The sequence below is a fragment of the Macaca nemestrina genome, chromosome 8 (assembly GCF_043159975.1).
Source record: "Macaca nemestrina isolate mMacNem1 chromosome 8, mMacNem.hap1, whole genome shotgun sequence".
Taxonomy (NCBI): Eukaryota; Metazoa; Chordata; class Mammalia; order Primates; family Cercopithecidae; genus Macaca; species Macaca nemestrina.
In genome coordinates this window covers 86,842,116-86,866,706 of record NC_092132.1, presented here as the reverse complement: position 1 = coordinate 86,866,706, position 24,591 = coordinate 86,842,116, and the positions used below count along the sequence as shown (strand labels likewise).

Below are 24,591 nucleotides of genomic sequence, written 5' to 3'. Positions count from 1 at the left end.
TTTTATTTTCATAAGACTATGTAGCTTTTTACTTTAGTTTATGTCTGTTATCCTAAGTTTTTATTGATGAACTAAAATGTTTAAAGGTTTTACTCAAGTGAACATGAATACAGTGGATTAAATATAGTTCGACCTTCAACTGGGAAAATTGTGAATGAACTTTTCAGAGAGGCAAGGGAACATGGGGCTGTCCCTCTGAATGAAGCCACAAGAGCTTCAGGTGATGATAAATCTAAGGTCAGTGAAACTAAATACACTGTTTCTGTATTTTACCTCCTCTTTCATTTTTATATTATTTACAAACATTGTTTTTCTAATTGTATATTTGTTTTAAATATTTGTTTCATTTTTATAAAATTATTTCTATTAATGATTGAAAGTTGAGACAATTTCTTACATTTCTGAACAACTTTTTAATTTACCTTTTAATTACGAAATAATTAGTAGAGTCACAGGCATTTGCAAAAAGAATACAGGGAGGTTTCACCTACCTTTCACCTAGTTTCCCCCAACGGTTACATTTTACATGATTATAGTATAATATGAAAGCCAGGAATTTGGCATTTCTCTGTGTCTGTGTCCTTTTATCACATGTGTAATCACCCAACTGAAGCTCTCCTTCATAGCCTACCCATTTGCACTCACACCCCGTCTCTCCTACCATCCCTAACCTCTAGCCAATACCGGTCAATTGGGTTTTCATCTCTATAATTTTATCATGTTAAGAATGTTACACTGGCCAGGTGTGGTGGCTCATGCCTGTAATCCTAGCACTTTGGGAGGCCGAGATGGGCAGATCACAGTTCAAGACCAGCGTGGCCAACATGGTGAAACTCCTATGTCATACAAATGGAGTCATACAGTATGTGACCTTTTGGAATAGCTTTTTTCACTCAGCATAATGCCCTTGAAATCTATCAGAGTTATTGCTTATATCACAACTTTGTTCCTTTTTCCTGAGTAGCATTTTATGCTCTAGATATACCACAGTTTAACCATTCATTTATTGAGGGATATTTTAGTTTCCAGCTTTTGACTGTTACAAATAAAGCTGCTGTGAGCAATTGGGTACAGGTTTTTTTACTTACATGTGGTTTTATTTCTCTGGGATAAATGCTCAGAAGTGCAATTGGTAGGTCATACATTAAGTGTATGTTTAGTTTAAGAAACAGCCAGACTATTTTCCAGAGTGGTTGTGCCATTTTGTATTCCCACATATATGAGAGAGCAAGCTTCGCTGCATCCTTTTCAGCATTTGGTGTTGTCACTATTTTTAATTTTAGCCATTTTGATGGGTGTGTGGTGATAACACACTGTGGTTTTATTTGATTTCTCTAATAACTAATGATGTTAATTTGCGTTTTCCTAATGGCTAGGGATGAACATCTCTTCATGTGCTTCCTTGCCATTATCTGTATTATTCTTTTCAAGGAAATATCTCTTCATTAATTTTTCCCATTCTCTAATTGGATTATTTTGTTATTGTCAAATTTTGAGAATTCTTTGTATATTTTAATGGATATGGGTTCTTTGTCAGTTAAATGGTGTGCAAATATTTTCTCTCAGAATGTCATTTGTATTTTTATCCTCTTAGCAGGGTTTTTCACTAAGCAAAGGAAATAAACTTGGATAAAGTCCAATTTATTCCTTTTTTTTGTTGTTTTATGGATCATGCTTTTTCTGTATTGTCTAAGAACTTTTCACTTAACTGTAGGTCCCAAATATTTTCTCCCTTGTTATCTAGAAAAATGTTACAGCTTTACATTTAAAGCTATGATCTATTTGAATTTTTTATATAAGGTGTGAGGTTGACACCAGAGTTTATTGTTTTACTTATGGATATCCAGTTGCTCCAGCATCAATTCTTGAAAGGCACTCCTTTCTTCATTGAATTGCTTTTGTACCTTTCTAAATTTCTTTCTTTTTTTTTTTTTTTTTTTTTCTTTTTTAGACAGAGTCTCGCTCTGTTGCCCAGGCTGGAGTGCGGTGGCGCGATCTCCGCTCACTGCAAGCTCGGTCTCCCGGGTTCACGCCATTCTCCTGCCTCAGCCTCTGGAGTAGCTGGGATTACAGGCGCCTGCCACCACGCCCGGCTAATTTTTTGTGTTTTTAGTAGAGATGGGGTTTCACCGTGTTAGCCAGGATGGTCTCCATTTCCTGACCTTGGGATCCGCCTGCCTCCGCCTCCCAAAGTGCTGGGATTACCGGCATGAGCTTTTATAATTGTTATCATCTGACACAATATTGATATACTAAAGACCAACAGTTATGTGTCTTTTGTGGTGTAATTTCATACATTCTTGTAAGTAGCATTTCTCATCCTGGAATTTCTCCTTCAAAATCATTTGGGGAGGTTATCTAAACTATCTGATGGCTTCAGGTATTATGGTTCAATAGATTTGGGATACGCCTAGAAACGTGTCTTTTAAAAAAGCTTCTATGATCATTTTGACATCCATTGTTAAGAACCACTGCTCTAATGAAACTTAAATTTTGGTTTTCATTTCATTATTCGTCAATGGTTTGAAATTATCTTTTAGTCAAGTCTTATGGCAGTTTTGGTTCTTGAAGTTTCCCCAATATGAGCCACTTTGGCTAATTAGAATTCATGTAGCTTTAAAATATATATCACATAATAACTTTTTGCTGAATAATCCTTTGTGAATTTTAACTCATTTGCTATGTATTTTAGTCATTTACAGGTGGAGGATACAGATTGGGTAATTCCTTTTGTAAGCGGTCTGAATATATCTATGGAGAAAATCAGCTGCAAGATGTAGGTACAATAATCAAAATGAAAAAGTATAAATAGTTGCTTCTAGTTACTAAAACTTGGTTTTAAAATTAAGAGTTGATAATAAAAATATAATATTTTTGTTACTTTTTAAAACAGGGGTTAAAAGGACCAATGATGTGTGAGTTTCAGTCTGATTTTTATGTTTTGTATCACAATTATGCCTTGCACTTAGAGATATGTAACTATTTGTTGAAAGAATATGTGATTCATTGTCCAAATGAATTTGCAGCCAGGCGTGGTGACGTGCATCTGGAGTCCCAACTACTCCAGAGGCTGAGGTAGGAGGATCACTTGAGCCCAGAAGTTCAAGGCCAGCCCGGAAAACATAGCCAGACCCTATCTCTTTCAAAAATAAAGAAAAAAAAAAGTGTTTAAAAAAATGAACTTGGGCCAGGCACAGTGGCTCACGCCTATAATCCTAGCACTTTGGGAGACTGAGGGGAGCAGATTGCTTGAACCCAGGAGTTCAAGACCACCCTGGGCAACATAGTGAGACCTTGGCTCTTTAAAATAAAAAATCAATTAAAAGAAGAAAAATGAACAAATATATAGTTATTATTATAAATGACATATTCTCATAATCTAAAATGAGGTGAGGTATAAATGTAGAACACCTAAAGTCATTCTTTGTTTCTGTGGCCTTTTGAAATTTTGGAGTTTTAATTTTATTGTAGACATTTACAGTTTCTTGGAAGGTCACTGGAAATTCTGTTCCCCTTGTCATGGATATTTAAGCTCTGTAGTAAAGAAGAGTATGGGTGCAGATGAAGGCAAATGGTGGGAATCGTGGGGTGCAGCTCTTCTCATTGCTTTCATTTTCTAGTGAACCATCCACCCATAGTACTTCAAGGCCAGGGTCCAACTGTGGGACCTTTGGTATTTGCAACCATTGTCAATTTGTTAAACTGAATGCAAACTAGCTAAACAAATGCATGTGGTTTCATTAATGTCTTTCACTATGAATAATGGAAATAACTCCCTATTTTAAATTAAGTAAATACATTTTGCGATATCACATTTGGAACTTAAAATTGTTTGGGGGGAGATGTATTCTTATATATATATGTGAAAATATATATATATATATATATATATATATTTTTTTTTTTTTCCTATGCCCAAAAGGTTCAGATTTTGCTTAAACTGTGGAGCAATGGTTTCAGTTTAGATGATGGAGAATTGAGACCTTACAATGAACCAACAAATGCTCAATTTCTGGAGTCTGTTAAGAGAGGGTAAGATGTATTATTTGTATTCTATTTGTTATGTAGAGTGGGACTTATTTTCTTAACAGACTACTAATTATTAGTGCACTACAGGTTTTCAAGAAGTAGTTCCTGGAATATATTAAATAAGTGGTTGCTGGGGGTATAGGTATTCTTAAGTTTTATAAAGGATATACTGCTATCTGTAAGTCACTGGTTCTTAACTTTGTGGGCCAGGGGCATTGGACATTGGCCCATTTTAAAATGTGATGAAACTATGAACCCAGCTCCAAGAAGAAACATCTTAATGTGATAATCAGTGAATTAATTAGTATGTAGCTACCCACCCACTAAGCCACTGTCCTGCTTACTGTTGACAGGGTGACTCTCATTGCATGTATGCCTGAAATTCAGCAACTTATGTTAGAAATCTTTTAATGTGGCATTACTGCTGGCAGAAGATTTCAAAAGGTTAGTTTGAAGTTACAATTTGTAAAAGTAAACTCAGATATTCAGTGCTCTGACCCATCCAAAGAATATTGTAACTTACCAACTCTTCTTGCTAAAGGATGAGGAATCAAGTGATTTTGCTATGATAATAAAAGCTTTTCTGTGTTATGATTAAACTAGCTGAAAGTGGGGTTTTTTTCTAAGTAGATATACAACTAAAGACATAAAGTTGAGCATAAACTGGGAAATTAAGTCGTAGGAAAGGATCAGAGTTATACTGTATATAACCGGAGTTATATATACAGGGTTATACTCCATAAAGGAATAGCACGTGGAGCATTTCCAAATGTTGAAATATGTCCAGGATGAGTGGCTGACATGGAGTGGAGGTTAAATTCACTGGAGTTGAAGTAGTAGAGGAACTCCAAAGGAAAGGTGTTTTAGAAGACTAATTAGCATGAATTTTGAATTTAAATTTTATACAGATACTGTCAGGATACCAAGCAAAGGCAACAAATGCCGTAAGAAGTATGCTGAAGTCATTGGAAAAGGTGGGAAACTGTCCTAGGAGGCGCTATATGGGGGTGGCAAATACAGGATATAATGGTTTAAGTCAGTGCTGTGGACTTGGAAACCTGCAGAATCACTGGGAAGAGCTGCAAGCAACTAAGTGGGGGAAGTTTTCATTGGCTAAGTGAAGACCAACATAATTATAGAAATTGATACTAATTTCAAGATAGTGGAAACAACATATTGAGAATGAATGTGCTATTAAATAAAAACTAATTTATTGTTAAATGAAAATAAACCATAAACTTTGTAGGCTAATGTTTAAACAAATGTGGTGTATTAAAAGAATTTTAAAATTTGAGCCACACCATATCTGCAAATATAAATTATGATCAAGAAGAGTTTTAGAAAAGACTCCTTAAAGAAAATGAGTAATGTCAGGTAGTGGTTCTCAGCTATGTAAGACCCGTTGTCTCCTTTTTATAAGAAATATTTTGTAAAACCATCTACACTATCCTCAAAGAACTCATAGGTAATATAATCTATGTACATGATTTTCCAAAAGAAATTAATATTCTACCTTAAATACATTGAAGAAATAATTTATTATAAAATGATACATGTTTTAATATATAAATGCCCCGATATGACCACACAGCACACATAAGAAACAGTTAGTTTGTACCTCTATGCAGTCTAGCACTTCCCATGTAAATGTGACAGGTATAAAAACAGAAAAATTAAGTATATGAGGTTGTCAGCTTAATTACTGCAAGTAGCTTGCGTTCAAGGACTCGGTAAAGGTCCAAACAAAACAAAGTACAGTGTTCCCTCACTTTACATGGTTGTACATTCCTGAAGATTTCAAAGCATATTAATACAATAGCCTAAAAAATGTGTTTTGCTTGTATATGAGACAGACTTAGGTTTTAGGATCAGACGGTATTATCCACGTGACTCCCTGGAGGGCACATCATGATTCTTTGGAACCCAAGACGAGTCTTTCTCACATAAGACAGATCCCCTGTTGCAGTGCATCTGACATCCCCTACCTTGACACTGAATGACAGCAGTGCTCTCAGATCACCCCATGATGTTTAGATGGTTTAGATGTTTTGTCCTCCCCAAATCATGTTGAAATGTGACCTCCAATGTTGGGGGTGGGCCTGTGGGAGGTGTTTGGATCATGGGGTGGATCCCTCACAAATGGCTTGGTGCCATCCCCATGGTAATGAATGAGTTCTTGTTCTGGCAGTTCAAGTGAGACCTGATTGTTTAAAAGAGCCTGGAACCTCCCTTTCTCTCTTGCTTCCACTCTTGCTGTGTCATACACCAGATCCCCCTTTGCCTTCTACCACAATTGTAAGTTCCCTGAGGCTTCACCAGCAGCAGAATCTGGTACCATGCTACTTATACAGCCTGCAGAACCATGAGCCAAAATAAACCTTTTTGCTTTATAAATTACCCAGCCTCAAGTATTCCTTCATAGCAGTGCAAACAGACTAATACAGAACATTGGTACCAAGGAGTAGGGCATTGCTCTAAAAATACCTGAAGATGTGGAAGCATCTTTGGAACTGGTTAATAGGCAGTAGTTGGAAGAGTTTGGATGTCCTTGAAGAAGACAGGAAGACAAAGGAAAATTTGGTACTTCTTAGAGACCTCTCAAGTGGTTGTGACTAAAGTACTGATAGAAATACAGATAGTGAAGGCCTGATGAGTTCTCAGATAGAAATGAGGAGGGTATTGGGAACTGGAGTAAAGGTCAGCCTTGTTACACCCTAGCAAAGGATTTGTCTGCATTGTGTCCATACCCTAAGGCTTTGTGGAAGGTTAAACTTAAGAGCGATGATCTAGGGTATCTGGTGGAAGAAATTTCTCTGTTTTCTTTTCTTTTTCTTTTCTTTTTGAGACAAGTCATGCTCTGTCACCCAGGCGGGAGTGCAGTGGCGCGATCACGGCTCACTGCAAGCTCCACCTCCCAGGTTCAAGCAATTCTACTGCCTCAGCCTCCCAAGTAGCTGGAATTACAGGTGCTCGCCACCACACCTGGCTAATTTTTGTATTTAGTAGAGATGGGTTTCACCATCTTGGCCAGGCTGATCTTGAACTCCTGACCTTGTGATCCACCTGCCTTGGCCTCCCAAAGTGCTGGGATTACAGGCGTGAGCCACCATGCCCAGCCCTGGTGGAAGAAATTTCTAAGCAGCAGAACATTCAAGAGGCTTTTTGGCAGCTTCTAACAACCTATGGTCAGACATAGGAGCAAATAAATGGCTTAAAGTTGAAACTCGTATTTAAAAGAGAAGCAGAGCCAGTTGAAGTTTGGAAAATTCCCACCCTGGCTATGTAGTAGAGAAGGAAAAAGTGTTTTCAGGAGAAGAATACAAGCAGGCTGTGGAGCAACCACTTGATAGAGAGATTTGCATAAATAGAAGAGAGCCTAGCTTAGTGCTACTAACCAACATGATGGGAAGAAAGCCTTGAAGGCATTTCAGAGACCTTTAAGGCAACCCCCTCATCCCCCATCACAGGCCCAGGGTCCTAGGAGAAAAGTAGTTTTTGGAGGACAAACCCAGGGCCCAGCTGCCCTGTGCAGCCTCTGGACACTGTTCCCGTTATCCCAGCGGCCGCAGCTCAAAAAGCCCCAGGTATAGCTTGGGCCTCCACTCACTCTGAAGGGCACAAGCCACTACTGTAAGCCTTGGTGGCTTCCACATGGGGTTAAGCCTACAGGCACACAGAATGCACAAGTGAAAGAGGCATGGGAGGCTGCACCTAGATTTCAGAGGTCCATGCCAAAGGGAAATGTGAGGTTTTAGCCCCCAGACAGAGTCCCCACTGGCACACTGCCTAGTGGAACTGTTGGAAGGGAGGTGCCACTCTCCAGACCCAAGAATGGTGGAGCCACCAGCAGCCTGAGCCTGGAAACGCCACAGGTACTCACCTCCAACCCATGAGAGAAGCCACAGGGCCAGAGCTGCCCAAAGCCTTGGAAACCCACCTCTTGCACCAATATTCCCTGTATGTGGGACATGGAGTCAAGGATTATTTTGGAGCTTTAAGATTTAATGTCTGCCTTGCCAGGTTTCAGACTTGTATGGGGCCTGTTGCCTCTTTCTTTTGGCAGATCTCTCTTTTGGAATGGGAATGTTTAGCCAATGCCTATACCACCATTCTATCTTAGAAGTAAATGGGTTATTTTTTATCTTACAGGATTGTAGGTAGAAAGAACATGGCTTAAATCTCAGATGAGATTTTGGACTTTTGAGTTAATGCTGGAACGAGTTAAGACTTTGGGGGACTATTGAGAAGGGATGATTGTATTTTGTGATGTGAGAAGGACGTGAAATTTGGGGGTCCAGTGGTGTAATTATATGGTTTAGATGTTTTGTCCCCTCCAAATCTCATGTTGAAGTGTGACCTCCACTCTTGAGGTGAGGCTGGTGGGAGATTTTGGGTCATGAAGGCAGATCCCTCATGAATGGCTTGCTGCCATCCCCATGGTAATGAGTTTTCACCCTGGTAGTTCACTCAAGAGCTGGTTAATAGCCGGGAACCTCCATCTCTCTCTTGCTTCTGCTCTTGCCGTGTGATATGCTGGGTGCCCTTTTGCCTTCCACTGTGATTGTAAGTTTCCCGAGGTCTCACCAGAAGCAGATTCTGGTACTATGTTTCTTTTACAGCCTGCAGAACCATGAGCCAAAGTAAACCTCTTTGCTTTATAAATTACCCAGCCTCGGGTATTTCTTTATAGCAATGCAAATGGACTAATACACCCAACAAACAAAAACACCCATATCAATTTTCAGAACTTTCTCCAAGGAGTTTATTAATAAATATCCACATTACCTTTTTATCTTCATAGGAATTTTCTGGTGCTGATTTACATATATATTGCTGTCTTAAAATTTAACTTTCTGAATGCCAGAAGCTCTCCAAGATAATTGTGACTACCAAAGCATCCCTGTGTTGAGAACCAGTAAGGAGTAATGTGAAGTGACTTTTAAAAAGATCTACAAGGACTAATCAGTCATCCTGGAAATTTTTGTGTTATAATTTAAGCAAAAATTTCTGTTTTCCAGTATAGCTCATGAAATAATTACAGTAATCTCAACAGTGTAGTTTAATTCTTGAAAAACTTAATGATAACTTTTTTCCCCCTTTTTAAAAGAGAGATTCCTCTGGAGCTTCAGCGCCTTGTTCATGGTGGCCAAGTGAATTTGGATATGGAGGATCATCAAGATCAAGAATACATAAAACCTAGATTGAGGTTCAAGGCTTTTAGTGGAGAAGGGCAAAAACTTGGAAGGTAAAAAATCCTAAAATGAGAAAAACACCTTTGTTGAACATGAATTTTTCTTTGAGAATAAGAAAAGCAAATGACCTATGAAGTAAAAGCAAAAATATGAACCATGCACATTAGATATATAAATCTGTTAATAGTGTTATATTATTATACCATTATATCATTATGATATTAATTGTGATATTAATACTATAATTAATATTAATACTTAGATTGCAGTTACCATGTTCCTGGTCCTCTAAGCCCTATACATGTGTTAGTTAATCTTTACAACAGCTCTTTGATGTAGATACTGTTATTACTTCATTTTGTAGATGCAATAATTTGCCCAAGATTATTGAGCTAAGAAATGACTAGTTTGTGGGATTCAAACCCAGGCACTCTGACTTCAGAGTTTGTGCTTTTTACCACTATATTGTATGTGTCTTTCAGATTACCTGGTTTCAAAGGAGAGAATTGTAAAGAGTTGTTGATGAGATAAAATAATGGATACCTTACATCACAACTTAAGCATGCATGTCTGCCATCAGTAATGACCAAGCTTTTGCAGCAGGAGCAATGTGCTTAGCTTTGTGATTTTCAATAGTTTTTAAACAGCCAAACTCTTTTTTCAAGTCATGGAAGCCGAGTATGTAAAATCTGAGCTCCTCTGATTGTTGGTGAAGGAAGGCATTGTGTCTGAGACATTTCCGAAGAACCTTAGCACTGAAGAGCACAATTTAAAAACCAATGCACATGGCAGAATGTATGAGTGGTTTTCTTTAAGCCATGGCTTAATGTAATCTTAGAAATTGTAAAATATGTTGGTAAAAGTTACCCTCTACTTGTCCACACATTATTGCAGGTGATGTGGAATTGCCGCATTGGTGATGTTTCTGGTGTATGCTTTGGTACATCCTTTGCTTCTCTTCATGTGATTTCCTTCCCTTCCAAGCCCCCTTCAGTTTGCCTGGTACACACTAGTTGTCTATTCTCCCCTCATATTTCAAGATAGGAAAGAATTCAGTATTGCTTCTTTATACTTTGCTATCTCTAGTCTCCCTTTCTGTATTCTCTTCTGATAGAGACTGGTGCTGGGGACATAGAGGAAATACAGGAATTTATGTTGACCTGTTTTTCTTGGGACACAAACTCTTCAATTTTCATTCACAAGTTTACTTGGAAATTTTCTCCCTCATCTCTCTTTCCTACCAACACATGTCAGGCTTCTCTTTCTTTTTCTTTTTTTTTTTTTTTTTTGAGATGGGGTCTTGCTCTGTTGCCCAGACTGGAGTACAGTGGTGCAGTCATAGTTCACTGCAGACTTGACCTCCTGGGCTCAAGCAAGCTTCCTACCCCACTCTCCTGACTAGCTGGGACTACAGGCACTGCTGAGCCCAGCTAATTTTTTTTTCATTTCTAGGTTTTGTAGAGACACGTGTCTTACAATTTGCCCAGGCTGGTCTTGAAGTCCTGGCCTCAAGCTGTTCTTCTGCTTTGGCCTGCCAAAGTGCCTGGGTTACAGGCTTCTGGCCAGGCTTCTCTCGAATTGTATAATACTATGTTTTTACTCCTCTTGTTGTGATCAACATATATATATATATATATATACTTTTTAATTTTCTAGCACTTCCCATTTTTATTTGATATTTATTGAGATTATGATTTTTAATTAGAATGCGGATAAAATGCCTAGACATCTCTTTGCTATATACATATTCCTTCTCTGTTATTTAAATGTATGACCAAGAATTAATGTTAGACTGCACATCCTTGTTGGTAGACCTACAGTAAATCTAGACTTGGAATTGAAGAAGGTAGCATAAAGGGAAGGCAACTGAGAAGAGTCAGTGATTATTAAACTCATGAAAATGGCCGGGCGCGGTGGCTCAAGCCTGTAATCCCAGCACTTTGGGAGGCCGAGGCGGGTGGATCACGAGGTCAGGAGATCGAGACTATCCTGGCTAACATGGTGAAACCCCGTCTCTACTAAAAAAAAAACAAAAAAAACTAGCCGGGCGTGGTGGCGGGCGCCTGTAGTCTCAGCTACTTGGGAGGCTGAGGCGGGAGAATGGCGTGAACCCGGGAGGCGGAGCTTGCAGTGAGCCGAGATCACGCCACTGCACTCCAGCCTGGGAGACACAGCGAGACTCCGTCTCAAAAAAAAAATAATAAATAAATAAAAAAATAAATAAACTCATGAAAATAAGAATATTATCTGATGATAGTATCTCACAAAGGCCAGTCATTTTCCTTATAAAGCAAATAGAGAAAATAACAGAAAACAAAGGAGAAACTGATGGAAGAAAGTGACAGAGATCAGTGGTAATAATGCCATGTTAATTTACTAGCCATATTGATCAAGATTTTGATTATGGAAAACAGAATCTACTTGCCAGTAGTAATAGGTTTCTTAGAGGATCTTGTGTAGTTTATAGAAGAGACAAGCAAACCAAGCTTTCCTTAGCCAGGAGAAACAAACACCATAGAATAGTGTTCCAGAGACAACACCTATGTCCCCCAGTCAGGTGCTCAGTGCCCATGGAACTAGGGACTAGATACTAGAACATTCCATCATAGAAGAAATAAATGCTTCTACCACCTTAGTTACCAGAAGAGCTACAGACTTTCGACTTTGCAGTGCTTACTTCCACCAAACAAGTATATGTTTGTTTGCCTGGTGGAAGGGTAGAATCATGAAATCCTAGCTGCCAGAGAGTCTGAGAGATGTAATCTTTAGAATTTTCAGCTTCTAATAGAAGGAGATAGCATGATGATGTGAGCCTGTGTGTACACAAACCCAAATGTCGAATAAGCAAATGTATTCTAAAGTGAAGAATTACATAGAACATTTTATATTAAAAATTTACATTAAGAAAGATATTAAAAGTTCAATAATTAACCTTCATTTAGAAAGTAACTTTCTAAAATGGCTTGGTTCTCAAGAGTTCAAGACAATTATTTACCGAGCAGGAAATAAAAAGAAGCAAGTAAAACAGAAATGAAAATAATCTATTGTCTTCCATAGATGGCAGTCTGATTACACACAGAATGTTACATAGATGGAAACTAGATCTTTTTATGTGATATACAATTATGGTGGAAACCAAAATGCTGTAAAAATATTACATAGTACCCTCACATAATAGAAGAAGGCAAACCATAGGTGGAAAACTGCAAATTTGCAATTGTAGAACAAACTGTGTTATTGAATAAAAATTAGCTTGGTGAGCTAGAGTAGTGCCTAACAAGTAAAAGACCTACAAAATCACGGAGTCATTTTTAATAGGGAGGACTAGCAAGCAGGCATTCTTGGTAGGCTTTTGAGCTGGCGTGTATAATGATAAAAATCATGATTTAAAGCTGATCTCTCTGCACAACAGTCACTGCCTGTTTGTCCTACTGTTCTCTTCAAAAGATTTTGCTTAACACTCTCACTCACCTGAGATTTGTCTTCATCTGGGGCCCTAGACCCTGAGGGCTCTCTTCTCTAAAACTTCAAAGCCTTTCCTTATCCCAGCTCTTCAACAGCTGTGGCCTGACTGAAGCCTGACTGGGTCGTCAGCCAGTGCGGCTCAGTACTTCTGGGGACAGTCTCAGCTGTGCTGAGCAGGCAGTGCTGTACCTCGCCAGTCTCACAGGCCTGAGCTGCTTTCCTAAACCCCCTCCTTGACCCCTGCCGCTCACTCTCAGCAAATCTCTTTGCCTCCAGCTTCACTGAGAAAATAGAAGCTGACAGGAATTCACATTCTTACCGTGTTCCCCTCCAGCCTTCAAGCTTATTAATGATCATTTCCATTCTCCTCTCCCGCCATAAGTTTAAAGAAGAGGGTGTTTCTCCTCCTGTCTCAGGGAATTACAACCTACATCCTTTCCTGCCATTTGCCTGGAAACCTTGTTGTACCAATTAATTTCTCTTTTCTTTCTTAAAAAATTTTCTGGCCGGGCGCGGTGGCTCAAGCCTGTAATCCCAGCACTTTGGGAGGCCGAGACGGGCGGATCATGAGGTCAGGAGATCGAGACCATCCTGGCTAATAGGGTGAAACCCCGTCTCTACTAAAAAATACAAAAAGCTAGCCGGGCGAGGTGGCGGGTGCCTGTAGTCTCAGCTACTAGGGAGGCTGAGGCAGGAGAATGGCGTGAACCCGGGAGGCGGAGCTTGCAGTGAGCTGAGATCCGGCCACTGCACTCCAGCCTGGGTGACAGAGGGAGACTCCATCTCAAAAAAAAAAAAAAAATTTTCTTTTTAATATAAAAGTTTTACTATGGCTTGATCAATTGAATGATACAGAGAAAGTTTTAAATAGCAAACAGATGTGATTTTGACAGCTAAATATTAGAATTAACATAACTCGCCTGGGCACAGTGGCTCACACCTGTAATCCCAGCATTTTGGGATGCCGAGGCGGGCAGATGACTTGAGATCAGGAATTCAAGACCAGCCTGGCCAACATGGCAAAACCCCATCTCTACTAAAAATACAAAAAAAGAAAAAGAAAAAAAAGGCCACATGTGGTGACAGGCACCTTTAATCACTCCCAGCTACTTGGGAGGCTGAGACAGGAGAATCACTTGGAACTCAGGACGCAGAGGTTGCAGTGAGCTGAGATCACACAACTGCACTCCAGCTTGGGCAACCTAGCAACACTGCATCTCAGAAAAATAAAGTAAAATAACATTACTTTTTAGGCTGATTTTTTAATACCACACTACCAGCTTGTCCAGCTATCTATCTGTGTAGTTCTGAACATATCTTTTAGTCTCTCTGTGACTCAGTTTCTCTTGGATGAAATGATATGGTTGGCCTAAATTATGTTGAAAGTCCATCCGTTCCAGTTCTCAAATGTTATTATTCCATATACAATAGTTTCATTGTGACATACACACATTTTCTTACCTAGCTTCTCCATCCTGTATTTTCTGTTTTGAGAAAAAGCACACCTGGTCAGAATCTGCCTTAAACAGAAAGCAGTAGATTACGAAAACAACAGGGAGGCAACCTGATGTGTGGAAAGAGCCCAAGATAAACCTCAACTCTCTCCCTTACCAATAGGAATATTGGGGGTAACTTTTTTTTTTCCCCAGAGTTGTTAGGATAATTATAATGCTAATAGCCAACTTTTAGTAGTGCCAACTATATAAAAGCACCATTTGAAGTGCTTATGTGTCCTCATTAACTTCATCTTTACAACACTGCTGCTGTTGTCTGTCAGGCACAATAAGGGTAAGTGACTCGCCTGGTGTCACAGAATAAGTGCAGAGTTGGGACTGAAACCAGGTAATCCAGCTCCGGGAACCATGCTGTTAACACTGCTTTCCAGGCTGATGTAAATGAAACAATGTATGTGGCAGATGTGGTAATGGTGGTAGTGACGATGATAATGTGTATACCTGGTTATCAGTGTGGCAGAGGTAAAGAGGTCCTTTGCATTCAGTGTCTCGTGTCTTTTCTCTTGTATTTTCATCCCCCTCGTGTAAGGAACACTGGACTCTTGGCCCTCAATTCCAAATTAAAAAGAAATTCCTTAATATCTGATCATTTATTGTAAGTCATAATTTTAACCTTTTGTATATTTTTATGTATCCTCAAATCAGTTCTAAAATTATCATCAGGAAATAGCTAAAGAAAGTGTCAGCAGTTAGTACCAGATAATTTTATCACTTTACTGTGTACTCTTGAAAGAGAAACTTTTTGAATGGGAGTAAGAGTCATGATGATTTAGATTGGACTAAAGCCCAAATGCTCATAGAACTTTTATACTAGTAATAATTAGATACATGTGTGTCTTTCTTCCAGAAGAAAATAATTTATAGGAAACCATCTAAATCTCAGTGTTCAAGAGAAAAAACTTGAAGGTTATCAAAAATCCCTTAAGATGACTGAGAAAATTGGGCTAAATTTCTTTTAATTATTTAACCAAAAGAGCACTCCTCTATTTTTGACATTCACTTTTGGTATATACTGGCTGATCATCCTGCTCATGTTAGGAGGGCTAAGACAGCAATGCTAGGGTCACTAGTAACCAAGTTCAAATGGTAAGATGTTCTGTCAAGCTTCATTACGAATTTATTGTCAAGTAATAACATTTTATTCCTCACTAGTACTTAGAAGTTATTTCTGTTTTGCAAAGCAGTGCTTGAATCAGATGTTTTTAAGTAATATTAGCCAAGTTTAAATTAAGTGAATTTAGTGCTGATAGTATGTACACAATAGCTGGCACCTATTGAAACACTGTGTTCTAGGCACAATATTAAGGACTTACTGGTATAATATACCTTCATAACATAGTATTATTCCCTCATTTTATAAATGATAAAACTGGATTCAAAATGATTGATGTACTTACTCAACTTCACACAATTGACGTAGCTGGGATGTGAAACCATGTCTGTCTGCTCTTAGTCATTCTTTGACACTAACTCAGAGTTGCTTATGTTTCTAAATAAAACTGGTTTGCTAAATGTGATGAAATTGCAAACAGTTAAATGAGGAAAGGATACAAAGTTAGGCTTTTAAGAGAGATTAGGTAAACCAAATAGGAATCATAGGATCCAAAATAACTTTAACATAATGAAAGAGGTTGAAAGTAGTATAGGAGACTCAAATGAAGCCATGTTCTAAGTGTTTATCTGCTTTCTTCAGTTTGTCATATTTTACATACTCAGATTTGTGTTCTAATTCTTTGATTCTTCTTTTTTAGTCTTACACCTGAAATAGTCAGTACACCTTCCTCTCCAGAAGAGGAGGATAAATCAATACTTAATGCAGTTGTTCTTATTGATGATTCAGTGCCAACAACAAAAATTCAAATCAGGTTAGCAGATGGGAGTCGTTTGATACAAAGATTCAATAGTACACACAGGTAAGCTTCTTTACCACTAGTGTCCTGTTTGCTGTTCTATACGCTGGGTTGCTTATCTAAGTAAACTGTATGTGACATGAGTAATGAAGAATATGATATTCTTTAAGTTTACTTTTGAAGTAACTTTTTGACAGAAGAAACATTCTTAAAAGGACAATAGCTGTGTATAAGAAATGAAATATATGGTATTTAAACAGTCTCTATAAACTATCCAAATACTAATGTGATATCAGATATCATACAAAAATAAGAGCTACAGTTTTACGTTGTTACTAAAACTATATGAAGTAGAGTCAGATTTAATTTAACATAGTAAAACCTTTGGGGACTTTATTCATTTAAAAATTTGTGATAATTTTGATTGGGATTTTCTGTATAGCAAATACATAATATAAATGTATATTGTAAATCAAGTTTAATTGTACTATTTTCAAGAACTTCAGATAGTTTTAAATTTTTCTTTAATATTGATTTGTACATCAACATTTGATTTGTCCATTGAAGTAAGACCCTAAGAGGTATATTTATGATTTCGGTTGAATTACTGTGTTTATGTGAGAGTAATTTTTTAAAATTATTCCTACGACAACACATTTCATAGTTTTAAACTCACCTTGCCACAGGCCAATCATAGTTACCTTTTTCAGGTCCTATGCTGCTAACATATTTTATACTCTGAAAAAAGTAGGACCTGTACTTTTTTTTTTTGGAGGCAGAGTCTTACTCTGTCTCCCCGGAGTGCAGTGGTGGGATCTCAGTCCACTACAAACTCCGCCTTCCAGATTCAAGCAATTCTCATACCTCAACCTCCTGAGTAGCTGGGATTACAGGCAGCCACCACCATGCCCAGCTAATTTTTTCTAGTTTTAGTAGAGACGAGGTTTTCACCATGTTAGCCAGGCTAGTCTTGAACTCCTGGTCTCAAGTGATCCACCCACCTCATCCTCCCAAAGTGCTGGAATTACAGGTGTGAGCCATCGTGCCCAGCCAGACCTGCACTTTTAAAATAACATTAGTACACTTACTTTATGCATAACTTACCTGAAGATTGTTTCCATTTTACAGGAAAAGTAAATGTTAAGTACACACTAAAGTTACTTTACATTTTAACTGAAGCCTAAGATAAATCCTTCAATTGAAATACTATACATTAAAGAAAGTTACAACACCTTTATATGAAGATTAAAATTTTGTGATTTTTATTATGATTCAATTTTAAGTTTACATGAAAATATGGTTTTTTATATTACAAATTTTTTTTATCTCATTTCTTCAGGATCCTGGATGTCCGGAACTTTATTGTACAGTCTCGTCCTGAATTTGCGGCTCTTGACTTTATTCTTGTGACTTCATTTCCAAATAAAGAGCTAACAGATGAAAGCCTGACACTGCTAGAAGCAGATATTCTTAACACTGTGTTACTCCAGCAACTAAAATAATATTGTTCCTGTCCATGCAGTAGCATGTGGGAATAGATGATGTGCCATATTAATAAGAACAATACTTCCAGCACTAAAAACAACCAAATTATTTTTATTATTTTTACAGATAGATTTTGGTTTTATTGTTATTCTGTCTTCCAACCTGAATATAGACAAATTTGGATTAGGAATAGACCTTGAGATAAGTATGTTTGAGTTTTTAGTTGAAAGACTGGCTTTATGTTGATAGTTTTTAGATTTCTAGGCAAATCAGTTTGTTACATGCTTAGTGTTAATGTAACATTTGTTTGCAGAAAAGAATGAACAAAACTCCTTTTTGATAAATGCGTTTGGTAAAATTTGCACTAAAGTTTCTTGATGCAGCATTGACCAACAGCCATTAAGAAATCTTTTGATCAAATAACGTTGAAAATTTGTCTGTAATATATACTGAAACGTGTCTATTTTGATTTTGAAATTGTTTGATCATACAATAATTATTTCTCCTATTAAGATTTTACACATCCTTTTTACTTACTGATTTAGATATATTACTAGTATCAGAAACTACAGTTTTGCCTCGTATTTTACAGAATTATGACTGTTGCGAACTTAAACAGAGACATAAAACGTCAGCAATTCTTTTTTTTGTTTTGTTTTTTGAGATGGAGTTTTGCTCTCGTTGCCCAGGCTGGAGTGCAATGGCATGATCTCCGCTCACCACAACCTCCACCTCCCAGGTTTAAAAGATTCTCCTGCCTCAGCCTCCCGAGTAGCTGGGATTACAGGCATGCGCCACCACGCCTGGCTAATTTTTGTAGCTTTAGTAGAGACGGGATTTCTCCATGCTGGTCAGGCTGGTCTCAAACTCCCGACCTCAGGTGATACACACATCTCAGCCTCCCAAAGTGCTGGGATTACAGGCATGAGCCACCATGCCTAGCCTAAATGTCAGCAGTTCTTAAGAAGATATGGTAAACAGCAACAACATTTTAAAATCAAGTAATTACAGTTCCTCCCAGAGCTTGCCTTGATCACATTCATTTGTTCATTCAACACATTTTTCTAGGAAACTCACTATATACACTAAACACTATTCTTATGTGCTCAACCTAGAATGTCTTCTCCAGAACAAGACTAGTGTAGAAATATAGGAATGTAAGTTCTGTCATATAGACTAGATCTAAAGAATTACCAGCATAAATGTTTACATTTCTGCTGAAGCCAGAAGCTTCTCCTTCTTCCCAGACACCATTTCATCCTTAGTTATCACTACTGGTTAGTTTTTCCATTGCCACCATAACAAGTTACAAAATGTGGCTTAAAATAGCACAAATTTATTATCTTAACAATTCTATAGGTTAGGAGTCCAAATGGGTTTCGCGGTGCTAAGATCAATTTGTTTGCAGGGTTGCATTCCTTTAGGAGGCTCTATAGGAGAATCATTTCCTTGTCGTTCCACCTTCTAGAGGACATCCGCATTCCTTGGCTTGTGGCCTCCTTCCATCTTAAAAACCAGCACTGTTTCATCTCTATGACCCTTCTGTTATCACATCTCTCTGACACCAGCCTGGAGAGGTTCTCTGCAGGACTAATGATTAAATTAGGCCCACTGGATAATCTAGGCTTATCTCCTCATCTTGAAATCCATAGTAACCTTAATTACGTCTGCAAAATCTCTTTTACCATCTAAGGTTACATATAGGTTTGGAGATTAGAACATTAACATTTTACGTAGAACATTATTCTTGCCTACTACAGTTCGCCCCCACCCCCAGCTCCACCCCTGTGTTAAAGATTCAGATTCATCACAAATAAATTTACCTCACTCATAGGTGCTCAAAAGTCACAAACCATTATTACAGTATCAACTCTAAATCCAAAATCTTATCTGAGTCTCACCAACTCAAAAGTCTCAAATCTCACATTAAAGCCATCTAAATTAAGTTTGAGAAGATCGGGGTGTGATTTCTGGGGCATAATTCCTCTCCATCTGTGCACTTGTGAACCTAGAAAACAAGTTATCTGCTCCCAAGTATGCTGGCATGACAGGCATACAGTAACAGTTATACACATTCCTGTTCAAAAAGCAGAAATTTGGATGAAAAAAGGAGCCATGAGCAGCAATCAATTTACAAAACCAGCCAGGCATCCTCCTTTAAGTTTCAAGGTCTGGGAGTAATCTTCAGCTCACTGCTCAGTTCTCTGGGCTTGTGACTGTCTCAGAGTCATCTTTTTCACAAAAGGTAGCACACATTTGCAACTGTGTTATCAGCTTCTCAGTTTCTTTTATATTCTCTACAGCTTTCTGTTAAAAATGGTGGTGCTTCTGCTGCTATAACATTGTCAGGAAACTTGTGGGTCTCTTACATATGTCATGGGGATGCACTCATTTAGATAGGAGGCTCCTCACATATCTTTCCTAGAAAATCCTCTCTCTATTTTTGGCTTTTTGTGAAATAGCTGAGAGGATCTATGATTCACACCCTTAATGTCTTCAAAGAGCCTTTTGTGTGACCTGATACTCAGACCTTTTGATGTTTCTGAAGTATTAGCAAAAGGTTATACAGCCATACCTTCATCACTTTCTCTAGAGAAGGCTGGCCTGACTAAATCTCTTAGTTTTAGTGGCTTTTGCCATTTGAACAGGCCACGAATTTCCCAAATCATCAAGTCCTTGTTTCTTTATATTTAACATTCTTCCCTTAATTTATCTACCTCCTTCCACATTTTACTATAATCAGCAAGAAGACAGCAGGCTGTACCTTCCACAGCTTGCTTGGAAATATCTTCGGCTAAATATTGAAGTCATCACTTAAAAGTTCTGCTTTACACATAACTGCAGGACACAATTCAGCTTAGCTTTTTGCTGCTATGTAATGAGGACCCCTTTCCTCCAGTTTTCCAATAACATATTCCTCATTTTCTACCAACAGTCTATTCATGATGATTTAGATACTGTAGGGCAATTGAGGTATTGTCTATTATACTCCTTTCTTCCTTCAAGGCCGCCCTAGCATTAACATTCCATATTTCTACTAACAGTCTGTTTAAGGCAATTTAGCTTCTTTCTGGCATGCTCCTCAGAATTCTTCCAGCCTCTACCTACTGCCCAATTCCAGAGCCACTTTTCCATTTTTAGGTATTTGTTACAGCAGCACCCCAAGTACCTAAAAAAGTCTTTTATGCCTATTTCTCTGCCATATGACTTGAATATGCTACTAGATTTGGAATTCATCTTTCTCCAGGGTCACTACTTATTTTAAAGAGGTGAATTTACCTGTGCTAGGGTTTTCATACTGGGAGTGCTACCAGAACTACCACAGAATGAAAGTGGTGAGCCCACCACTGCAGAGAAGTTTTCTCAGAGCCATAATTGAGAGGAATTCTTCTCAAAATAAGCTCTACTCCTTTTCACTCATTGAAAACAACTTGCATAATGTAACAGCCAGCCCCATTTTAAAAAGATTACCAGGGGTAAAACAACTTTTTCATGGATCAAAATCATCTTCCGAAGAAAATGATTTCTTAAAAGAATTGAACATTGTAAATCAAAGGGCATTGTCCTGTTTTGGATTAACAAAACAGGAAAAACAACTAAACCTTGTAAAATTATTTGAAATTTTCTTGTTTTTATCAGTTGACTGCCTATAGATGCACATACAAAAACAACTGCCATTTTTGTATATAATAGTCTTCCAAAATAGAGATTTACATTAGGAGAGAATTAAACATCCAGGAGGGATGAACAGTATTTCATGTGTGCTATGTAGTGTTTTGCTTCATTGAGAGTCATTTTCATGAATTATTTTTACTACTGCAGTCATCTTAAATTTATAATCATCTCAAAAAAGATGTCACAATGAACAGACAACCATGTGTGAAGTCATTTTGCATGATGTATGTAATCAGAAAGTGTGAAATGTCTGCTTACTAATAAAGAGTGTTTTCACTGAAACTCATTGGAAAGGTTTTTCCAATTTTCTTTGATTTGTAGTTTTGAGTGGCTGAATAGATTGTTTTAACATGAATAACATTTCCTGTGGTTTAATTTCCCTTGGTGCACCTTTTTCAGGGACAGAGAAGGAACTGGTGAATTTCCTGTTACTGTTTCTGTTTTTATTCTACCCAAATAAAAAGGCTCAGCTGCTGCTTTTTTGCCACAATGAATTTCTGAAAACCTTGACACCACTGTGAAAGGAAGGTACATCTTGGGACTCCAGAATCACCCAGCAAAGGGAAAAGTCAAGCTGGGAACTGCTTAGCGCACACCTGCCTCCTATTCATTCTATTCAGTTATCCCTCTGCTCACTGAGATAAAGGCCTGTCTGATTGCCTCCTTTGGAAAGGCTAATCAGAAACTCAAAAGAATGCAACCGTTTGTCTCTTATCTACCTATGCCCTGGAAGCCCTCTCCCACACTTCGAGTTGTCCTGCCTTTCTGTATTGATCCAGTGTTCACCTTACATGTATTAATTGATGTCTCGTGTCTCCCTAAAATGTCTAAAACCAAGCTGTGCCCCGACCACCTTGGGCTCATGTCATCAGGACCTGCTGAGGCTGTGTCACACTTGCACATCGTTAACCTGGGCAAAAGAAACTTCCTAAACTGAGACCTGTCTCAGGTATTTGGGGTTCATGCAACGTATATTGTTAAAAAGTGCATCACGTTGAAGTGGCCTTGTCTGGGGTGACACCCAAGGTTAGTTGTCTCACAGCCACAGAGATCAAAGATGCGGACACACAGAGTGAGGTGAAGAGCTGAAGTTTAATAGGCGAAAGTAAGAAGAGCTCTCTGCTACCAAGAGAGGTCCTGGAAAGATTGGTTGCTGATCCGCAGTGAAATGCAGGGGGTTTTATAGATGAGTTAGTGGGGAGGTAGTGTCTGATGTACATAGGGTGCAAACAACTGGTTAGGAACAGGTGTGCCATCTGCATAGCGTGTAAATCTCTAGCAGTCACCACCCCAATCTTTTATTATGCAGATAGGTTCTCTGCCTGAGCTTCTCCATGTTGCCCATTTCTTTCTTACTGTACGCATGCTAACAAAAAAGGGAAGATGGAGTTTCCATGGTGAACCTGTCTGGCCCCCAGGTAACCCTTTTCTATTGGTGCAGCTGCAGGCATCCTCCCATGCAAGCCTCTAGCTTCCTTACCTATGTTTGCAGCTCGATCTTTCAGGCTGCTCTTTGTTAGAAAAGAAATGATTTCGGCCGGGCGGGATGGCTCACGCCTGTAATCCCAGCACTTTGGGAGGCCGAGGCGGGCAGATCACGGGGTCAGGAGATCGAGACCATTATGGCTAACACGGTGAAACCCCGTTTCTACTGAAAAATACAAAAAACTAGCCGGGCGTGGTGGCGGGTGCCTGTAGTCCCAGCTACTCTGGAGGCTGAGGCAGGAGAATGGTGTGAACCTGGGAGGCGGAGCTTGCAATGAGCAGAGATCGCCACTGCACTCCAGCCTGGGCGACAGAGCGAGACTCCGTCTCAAAAAAAAAAAAAAAAAAAATGATTTCTAGGGCTGCTTTTTGTTAGAAGGGAAGTTCCATCGAGGACTCTTTTGCCCTCACTATCTGCCTAAATAATTTATTTCTATATCCTCTGTTAGTGTTTGCCCCTTAAGAATGTCCCTGATCAATGATGTGAATGATGTATATGTGGCCAATATTGTCATGAGGGCTAATAATTTCTATAATCCTCTAAAGTTTTTAATTTAAGTATCTTTTAACTCAGTTTATAAAAAGAACCCTAGTGCACATGTGTAACCGTAAGTGTGTGTGTGTGTTTTATAGCCCATGAAAATAGCATGTGTGTCCTAGCACTAATAACTAGTTCTAATCCACTTAGCTTAACAGTTTTGCCTCTTTGGAATTTATAGCTATGACCTGGGGATCTGTGCAGGGGAAAATGCTCTTTTAGAAAGTTTTAACTTGGTGATTCATTTTCCTTTAGATAAATGTTTTTATATAAAGCAGAGACATTCAGAATCATCCTTGGCAGTGGCTACCTAAAAATTCCCTTTGAGTCCTATAGTTTGATTTCATGTGGATTCACTGGCACAGTTCCAAGTGCAGCTACTCAAAGGAAAGCTACAGGGAAAGAGAATGCTGGTAAACCACTGTTTTGTTGATTGTATCACAATACTTCTTGCTTTCTTTGGAGGGTGTAACAGTTAACTAACTTATTAGCATGGACTTGAAGACTTCACACATACTTACCAATACAGTGCTTTTTGATGGCTTACCATTATTATTGAGTTAAGGTGTGTGTGGTAATCAGGCAACATTAAAAGAGGGCTAAGAAATTAAAGATTTTTCCTCACAAAACTCTCTTTACTGTCCTTTACCACCTTCAGTTTACACTGGCTTGGAAATAGTGTTTAAAACTGCTCACAATTAGTGTCAATATTTAAGCCAGTGCCTTTTCTCACTTTAATCTTGGAGATAGAAGAATATTTAAAATGCGTACATGTCCTTTCTGTTTTATGCCTTTGTATTGATTTTTGGTTTGTGTTTTCCTTACATTGTGTATCTTTCAACGTACTCTTTTTTTTTTTTTTTTTTTTGAGACGGAGTCTCGCTCTGCCGCCCAGGCTGGAGTGCAGTGGCCGGATCTCAGCTCACTGCAAGCTCCGCCTCCCGGGTTCACGCCATTCTCCTGCCTCAGCCTCCGGAGTAGTTGGGACTACAGGCGCCTGCCACCGCGCCCGGCTAGGTGTTTTTTGTTTTTTTTTTTTTTTGTATTTTTTAGTAGAGACGGGGTTTCACCGTGTTAGCCAGGATGGTCTCGATCTCCTGACCTCGTGATCCGCCCGTCTCGGCCTCCCAAAGTGCTGGGATTACAGGCTTGAGCCACCGCGCCCGGCCTCAACGTACTCTTTAGAACATTCTTAATTATAAAGGTCTTTCCTCATGGTTTCTGTATTTAACGTCTTCCCTATTTTATTCTTCAGTTTTATCTTTGTGGGAAAGGCTTGTTTAAAAACACATTTTATCATTTTTATCAGGAATGGTAAAAACTATAATGTTTAGTTTCCTATAAGCATCTATGTTGAT

General features: G+C 38.6%; 1 protein-coding gene across 3 annotated transcripts in view; it reads left to right on the top strand.

The window, feature by feature from the left end:
- The window catches only part of LOC105482252 (UBX domain protein 2B), a 40,470-nt gene extending 18,974 nt beyond the window's left edge, over positions 1-21,496 (top strand). The window contains exons 3-9 of one of the 3 annotated variants that reach the window (XR_003018130.2): positions 87-237; positions 2,693-2,776; positions 3,923-4,032; positions 4,383-4,473; positions 9,137-9,274; positions 15,952-16,113; positions 17,390-21,496. Coding sequence is in view for 2 of the 3 variants with exons in the window: in XM_011742277.2 (XP_011740579.1) it covers positions 87-237; positions 2,693-2,776; positions 3,923-4,032; positions 9,137-9,274; positions 15,952-16,113; positions 17,390-17,552 (808 nt within the window). In the remaining variant the exon portion in view is untranslated. The other 2 variants (XM_011742277.2, XM_024792947.2) reach the window with 2 other exon arrangements.
- The last annotated feature ends 3,095 nt before the right edge of the window (positions 21,497-24,591 follow it).